The sequence below is a fragment of the Nematolebias whitei genome, chromosome 3, assembly GCF_014905685.2.
Source record: "Nematolebias whitei isolate Nwh7 chromosome 3, NemWhi1, whole genome shotgun sequence".
Lineage (NCBI taxonomy): Eukaryota > Metazoa > Chordata > Actinopteri > Cyprinodontiformes > Rivulidae > Nematolebias > Nematolebias whitei.
The window spans coordinates 26,944,585-26,952,955 of record NC_056500.1 but is presented as its reverse complement, the minus strand read 5'-3'; the positions used below and the strand labels follow the sequence as shown (position 1 = coordinate 26,952,955).

Below are 8,371 nucleotides of genomic sequence, written 5' to 3'. Positions count from 1 at the left end.
GAGTTGGCAAAGAATGTAGTAGAGGTGAAGAGAGTGTCAGATAGGGTGATGTGTCTGAAGGTAGAAATAGAAGGTCTGATGCTAAATCAGTGGTTATGCTCCACAGGTTGGATGTAATGTGGAGGAGAAATATATTTTGGAAGGATCTGGATGAAGTGATAGAGAGTATTCCCAGTGATGAGAGAGTGGTGACCAGAGCAGACCTGAATGGACATGTTGGTGAAGGAAACAGAGGGGATGAGGAAGTGATGGGTAGGTTTGGTGTCAACAAAAAAAGCCTAGGAAGGAGAGATGGTGGTGGATTTTGCCAAGAGAATGTAAATAGCTTTGGTCAACACTGATTTCCAAAAAAGGGAGGAACACAGAGTGATCTATAAGAGTGGAGGAAGGAGTACGCAGGTCGACTACATTCTGTGTAGAAGAGGAAACCTGAGGGAGATTGGGGACTGTAAGGTTGTGGCAGGTGAGAGCGTGGCCAGACATCATCAGATGGTTGTGTGTAGAATGATGTTGTTGTGAAGAAGAGAAAAAGATCTCATTTGCTGCTTAGAGTTTCTGTTGTGAACGACTCTCAGCTACAACCACATCCAATTTGAGCTCAAATTCTGCCATTGTGTTGGCTGTCAAGTGGTGTTTTCTAAGGTCAGGGGGACGAGGCAGCCTTAAATTTCACTCCAGATTTTTATCAGCTGAAGATGTTCATTCAATGGTTACTTTCTGGGAGTTTCATTTAAACCTTCTTAATGATTTATGAGATATTTTGCTAACAAGAAAGTCTGCATTAGACAATCTTTGTACTGTAAGAAAATAAATAAACATTTGAAGATCAATCCCAAAGCATTTTCATTTTAACTGCAGAGAAAACAATTCAAACCTCGGACTGTCGGACTCCTGCTCCGAGCTGCACAAGTTCAGCAAATCGATGAACTTCTGAGGAAACGATGCAAAGTCTATCAGCAGGCCCTGCTGCACTTTCAAACTACACACAGAGAGAGAGACAGAGGAGAAGAAGTGTTTGTGTTTAAACTTTAAGCATAATTTTTCTCCGCTTTGACCAATGCATATACAGTACCTTAGAAAATCTTCTTCCGATATTGAAAGGTTGAAGAGAAAATATGGATCCACGTCGTCTGTTAATCTTACGAGAAGATCCTGAAATAAACAAAAGTTTTACACCTGGAAATGAAGGTTTCAATGTCCTAACTGAGCTGTGCACCCAGAAAAATAAACCTTTACTCACCCTTTTGTGCACTGGATTTGTCAGCTGAAGCTGAATGGTGACTCGGATGTTTGCCCTCCTGTAAAATGAAACCATCACGGTGAGGTGTCCTGGTTCAACGGTGATGGATCATGGGTGTAACTGGACACTTGTCTCACAATACAACATTAACAATTTTTTTTTTTGAAGAAATAGCTTTTGCCCCAGACTCAGCCTCCTGTCTGATTTCTATAAATCTCTTCAAAACGTAACTGTTCATGACCTTTGAACGCCAAGTGTCCAAACTGTTTAAAAACCCTCAATGAAAACTCAAACCACAGAAGAAAAGACAAAGTTGGGGGTGCGTATATGATAAATATATATGCTTCCTTTGGGATCAATATTCAGAAACATTTCCCTCCAGTGAAACCTCTGTTCAACTGTCTACAAGATGCCAATCAATCAATCAATCAATAAAAGAACAAATCTCATCATCTTGAGCTCTGTCTCAACCAAACATACAACATAAATATAATTTACTTACTCCAGTGACAAATTCAAACTTTTAGGGGTAACACAGTTTTATTGCAAATGGTTTAATAATTAAAATACCTAATTATTTTAAAGCTTTTCTATCGAAAGCATTTGTTGCACCATAACAAGTTGTGATTATAAATCAAAGACGAACACAAAAACCTTTAATTAAAACAGTAAACCTGCTAAGCGTCTCTGCCTTTAGCTGTAATTAGCCTTTACCGAAGCCCCCGTGAAAATCTTAATAATTAAATATTGTTTTTGTTTACCTTTCCTCGCAGTCCTTACACCTCACGATGACTTGTAACACTTTGTTGAACAGCTGCTCCATATTCACTAAAGATGCTTCCGCCAAGACGGAGCGAAAAACGGTTTATACCAGGGAAAAAAAACAAAAAAACATTAACTTTACCTTAATTTTTTTTGTTTGTTTTAATACAAGATTCCATTTGTTTGCTTATTCTCTAAATTTATACTTAGCCGCCTTTCAGCCGCCAATTAGATTGTTCTTAAAACGGAACCTAATTTTTGTTTTACTTCCGGAGTGTAACAGCTTACAGACGCTTTGCGCATGGGCCACCTGCCGGCTGCGCGAGAGAAACGATGGGATTTCCGACGCATGCGCGCTATGTGCGAGCTCTGACGAGAATTTGTGCCGCCATTTTGGAAAGTGGTACAGCTATCAATCAACCTTTATTTATACAGGTAAATCCCATTGAGCCTCGAGGACTCATTTACAAGAGAGACCTGAAGCTAGTAAGTAGTGAGCTAGTAACTAACTAATTGATATTTAAGGGCCCCTAAATATCAGTTAAATAATATAAAATTAGTGAAATAGCCCTATTATTTGTCATTAGTTGTTATAATTATCTAAGACAGAAATTCAAGAATACATTGCATTATGTTTTATTTGCAAGTAACGTTATATTAATTCATAAATCAGTGAAAACATGAACTTTTCAGTTGTCTCTGTGTATGGCTCACTGTCAGAAAACAGTTTTTAAATTGAAAGATATTTGTGCTAAAGTCAAAGTCAAATTTATTTATAAAGCATGTTTGTCTCTATGTGTCTCTGTGATGGACTTGTGACTTGTCCATTGTGTCCCTCTCCCACAGTTACTGCTGGATGTGGACACCATTGGTCCCCGGGACTGGGAAAGGAAGAAGCAGGTAAAAAATAATGGATAGCTGGATGGATGGATTTAAAAACAACAGATTGCTATCAAAGTGCTGAACAATAAAAGACAGTTATACTACTGTAAAGCTTAGGTAAATATAAACCTTTTAAAAACACAAATAATTGTGAAGAAATACCACTTTGCTCATTTTCTGCACTTTAAAAAACTAAAATTAGGTGGGACAGAACATAGAGATATAATTAATAATCTTAATGTTTTTTTTTTATCTGGTTAAATAAAGGTGTAATAAAAAAATTATAATAAAATGTGTGGGACACACTTGCATACCTACTGACAAAAACACATTTTTCATAACTAATATTAAAAAACAACCAGTACCGCTGCACAGCTGCAGAAAGAAAAGCTTCGCAGAGTGGTGAAGGCTGCACAGAAGACTGTTGGAGTCAGCCTCCCCACCATCATAGACATCTACACCTATAGATGCAGGAAGAGAGCCACCTGCATCATGAAGGACCCCACTCACCCAGCACACACACTTCTTGCCCCGCTCCCCTCAGGAAGAGTTAAGGAGCATTAAGTGTAGAACCACTAGACTGAGGAACAGCTTCTACCCTGAGACTGTTAGACTCATGAATATCTAACCAGGATAATCACTGTGAAAAATCACACCCTGTTGCTGCTGATCTGTTTCATGTTGCTGTGTTCATGCGTACTCATCTGCTCACACAGACTCATGTTCGTGCTGCTGTTCGACGTAATGTTTTTATGCTACTAGAGCTTATTGTATTATTTAGTTGATATTTTTCTTAGTTCATATTACTGTTTTTCTTTTATATTTTATTATTGGATGTAACAGGGTCCCTGTGTACATAATCTCGTTCCACCACATGTACCACATGAGACGTGAATGACAAATAAATCTCTCTGACTCTCTGTATGGATGTTTTCTATTGTGCAAAACAATACAAAAATTAACGTAAAAATTGTAATTGTAATTTGATTGTAAACAAAATATATATATATATACATATAACCTTTGTGCTTTACAGACTATCCTACACCAAGTTTCTATCCTCTCTAAGTTACCTGTCACAGTAAATCCTCCACCTACATCCTGAAGCAGAGGATCGAGTGAACCTGAAGGTATGCATTGTGGTTTTAACATTTTGTGTTGCCGAACAAGATGAGCACTGTAGGCTGGTCTGAACTGAAATGACAGTTTATTATCCCTAAGTGATTTAAATATCAGGCATGGACATGTTTTATTTGTAACTGAATAATAAATTTCAAAGCTTTTTGTTTAATTTTGGAGCTCATTTCAGAAAAAGAAGTCTTCTCTTCATGAACTGCTGGAAAAAAAAGTAACTTTTACTCAATGTAACATTTTAATGATTTTATTGAGTTAATAATTTTAATGAGTTTTTACATTTACTTGTGTACTCTCTTCCTCTGCACCAGGGGGTGGTTGGATCTCAGTGATGAGATGATACTTTTCTCTGTGTTGTGATTGTTTTAATAAAGTTAATCTGCTATAGATGTACACTTGATTAAATATCATTCAAATCTGTGCAATGGTTCATGAGATATTTTGTTAATGGACAACAAAAACAACATTGTCCGCCTTTCGGCAGCAGGCGATAATAAACCAACACAAGGCAATGAGTTGTTGAATAGCTTGTTTATTAATTGTACATTTTGCATAAGGAAACATACTAATTTCCAGTAATAAATTCATTAGAATCTGATAAGAATGATAAATATGCTTTTCGTGACATATTAACAAACGTTAATACTAACAAAGCAGATGAATAAAATGTCAGATGCACATATTCAGAAAAGTTGTCCAACTGCGATACATTCAGAAAGGAAAATAAACTTTAACCATGAGCAGACTGTAAGGTCAGATCTTGTATAAATACATGTATTAGCGTTAAAAAGCCCGCATGCAGAAGAAAAGCTGTCAAAGATCTAAATAAACTGCTCCTGTTCTAAGCAGTAGCCCTTTCCAAGGTAGACCTCCACGCTGCGGGTCCAGCTCCTCCAAACACAAACTCACATCTCGTTCCTTAGTTCATGTTTTCAAAGCAGCTGAGCATCGTCCGATGTTTCTGATTGGCTGAGTCCAAACAGTACAGGTAATTAAAGTGACTCTTTAAAGATGGGGTTGTCACTAAAATATCCAGCTTTAGGTCCTGAGGTGATTTCTAGAAAAGAAACTACCTTTATAAAATGACTGTTTATTGGCTATAATTGTTATGAGAGATAAAATGGTTAGATGTAAGTTAAAAAATAATCATTTTCCAACAAGTCCATGTTTATTTGGTCTAATAGAAACATTTACACACATAAACCAAGGATAATCAGGGTGACAAGCCTCTGCTGCTCAGATTCTGTGGTTTGGAAGTTGAAAAGTTGATTTGGAGGAACCCTGGGATCAGTCAGACGCTACGACGAGGATGTTCTAATACACGGATTGTTGAGAAAAATACCAAATAATCTAGGGATGCACAATATTGGATTTTTGGCCGATATCCGATATGCCAATATGTTAAAACTCATTTGGCCGATAACCGATACCAATATTGATATATATATATATTTGATTTCTTTTTTCCTAGATCTACTTACAGAGACTACACAGCTTTCTCTGCTGTGGAATTAAAATACTACATTATTCTGCATGGTCTTTGTCAATTTGGTTTGCTACCAAATGCAGATGCCAAAAAGGAGGCTGAAAATTATGTAACACTATATATAATGTATACAAAAAAACCCAGCTCCTGTTATTATCAGTGAGTTATTTTGATGGAATGGCCGATGTCCGATATTTAACTTTATCGCTAATATTGACTGATACTGATACCACGCAGATAATATTGTGCATCCCTAGAATAATCACATGAGATAAAAGGTTTGCAGAAAGAGGAATTAACAGACTGATGAGAGGAGACAGCCCTGCTTCACCACAGACTGATGCGTGGGTAACAAATCAAAACTTATATAATAATAACAGAAATAGTGCAGGGCCAATCCTCATGGCAGAATTAAACAATCAGAATACAAGCTAAAAATAAACCCAACAAAATCTAAACATGAAGCAAGTACATTGAAGAACAAATCAAAGCGTACAAGACGTCTCACAAAGGTTTCTTTTTCAAAGATAAAAACATGGAAATGTTAAATATTTCAAAAAGAATAAAAGCTACAAAAATAAAACAAAAGTCATAGCTTTAATGTCCTTAATGAGCCCAACAATTTGATATTTGAACGGTTAAAACGGGTGAAAGTACGCTGAATTCATTAGACAAAAAACCTACATACAGGAAAACAATAGTGTAAATGTTGACTCAGCGTTCACACAATGAATGCTGAGTAAGCCTTCACGCTATTAATGCTGACTCAGCATTCACGCAATGACCACTGAGTCAGCGTTCACGCAATGATAAATCCAAACCAGGTACGTCTGTGAAGCAGAATGTAAAGGTTCCTGTTAATACTGTCTGGGTTCTTTGTGTCAGACTCCATCTGCACTAATCTCAACAGAGTTTATATATATATATATATATTTTTTTTTCTCTGTTAATTAAAAATGTTTTTGTTCATAATTCTTACAAAAATGGAAAATAAGTCAAGAATGTCCACATTACCAACACGTCAAAACAGAGTAAGAATATTTCAAGCTGGGATAAAGATTCTCTCTGAACAACAACTTGTTTTTCTATGACATTGTTTGTATTTACTGATAGATGACCTTTCCAGCACAGAACTAATGTTTAATAGGGACAGGACCAGGACCAGGACTAAGACTAGGACCAGGACTAGGACTAGGACCAAGACAGACCAAACAAAAACCAAAAAAAAAAAAAAAAGGTAAAAATGGACATTCAGGGGTTTTAAAGTAATCTGGAGTAGTGTGGATAAAACCAGTTTATTTATTTATTTATTTGGGGGGGGGGGGGGGGATTTTGTTCTGAGTAGTTTTGAGGATTTAGTTCTTCTAGTTTTCATTGTACCATTTGATCTCCTCATGTGTCTCTTCATCTCCACACACACACCTGCCTCTCATAAACAATCAGGTCACCTGTGTTCCCTCTGCTCCAGCCCACCCAGTACTTTTAGTCTCCTAATTCTTTGTCTGTTTGCTTCCATGCTTTTGCCATTTTGTTTGATTTATTGAAGTTATTCCTGCAGAGAGCCACAACCTGTCCCCTTGTGGTTGCATTTGGCCCACTTACAGGACAAAGCCTAAACAGACCACAGTCTTGTTTATTTGGTGTGTTTTTGTTTGTACATCTCCTAAATTAGACTGAAGCATTACTTGGTAACAGCAAACATCCAGTTCGCTTTACATTTTCAACTGACTCAAGGTACAGTAAATTTGTACCTCTGCCAAATCGTACCTTTGTCACTTTGGTTAGTCTGTACCCAGACTTTGGTACAAAATGGAGTCATCTGCCATATGTCTTTTTGTTCCCATGACTGCTTCTAGTCCAGTTTGGCTACTAATGATTTTCAAATACATATAAGCAGATTTGGACCAGGTTATTATTATTATTATTATTATTATTATTATTATTATTACGGTTGTTGTTGTTGTTGTTTTGACAAAGGACTGGGTAAATGGGACTGTAATCTCGGACGTTTATCCCATATAAACCTAAACCACAAGACAGCAAAATAATTAAATGCATGTTTATCTACATCAAGCTTTGAGCTCTTCAAATAAAGCATTAAACCAAGCTCCTAAATCAATATAATTGACTCAATTTGATTGATCAATATTATGACAGTTTAGTATGTTAGCCTCTGTATTTCATACAAGCAGCATTTGCATCAATACACTGCTCCATTAGGAGTCTGTGCTTGACGTGTTTTTTAAAACACCGTCACTACAACAGCATCCCTAAACCATTTTGTACCCTACAGTGTAGAAGATGGGGGCGTAATGGCTAAAGTAGTTAAGATTATTCAGTTCTTGCTTGCATTGGCATGCATATGGTAAGTGCACATATCCCTGCATTCTTTAATCCAACAAAACTAACTGCTGGTCGACAAAACGGCAATGACTAGTTACAAAATGACTAATGTTGGGGTAATAGTGATGACTTGGTATGAAAAGAGAACCACTGGTGACAAAATGACATCCATGAGGTATGAAATAGTAAGAACAAAATGACAACCGCAGGGTATGATATAATAAGGACTTGGTACAAAATAATATCTGTTGACTACAAAGTAGGAATATGTGACTATAAAATAACAACTGATAGGTACAAAACTGTAATGACTACAACACAACTACTGGGTACAAAATACTGATAACCGGCTAGGAAATGACAAGCTTTCAGGATAAAATTATAATTGCTAATTAGGATTTAGGTTGAAGGACTGCTGTGTACAAAATGTTAATGACTGCCCATGAAATGTCAACTGCTGGCGAGAAAGAAATCACACTAGTCATAAATATAATATTAAAAACTGCTGTACTGTAATATACTCC

At 36.7% G+C, this 8,371-nt stretch overlaps 1 protein-coding gene across 1 annotated transcript in view; it reads right to left on the bottom strand.

The window, feature by feature from the left end:
- The window catches only part of sass6 (SAS-6 centriolar assembly protein), a 23,044-nt gene extending 20,777 nt beyond the window's left edge, over positions 1-2,267 (bottom strand). The window contains exons 1-4 of the mRNA XM_037674737.1: positions 2,002-2,267; positions 1,241-1,298; positions 1,073-1,152; positions 875-979 (exon numbers count right to left, since the gene is read on the bottom strand). Coding sequence (XP_037530665.1) covers positions 875-979; positions 1,073-1,152; positions 1,241-1,298; positions 2,002-2,063 — 305 coding nt within the window. The 5' untranslated portion in view covers positions 2,064-2,267. The remainder of the gene's footprint in view (positions 1-874; positions 980-1,072; positions 1,153-1,240; positions 1,299-2,001) is intronic.
- Between the last annotated feature and the right edge of the window lie 6,104 nt (positions 2,268-8,371).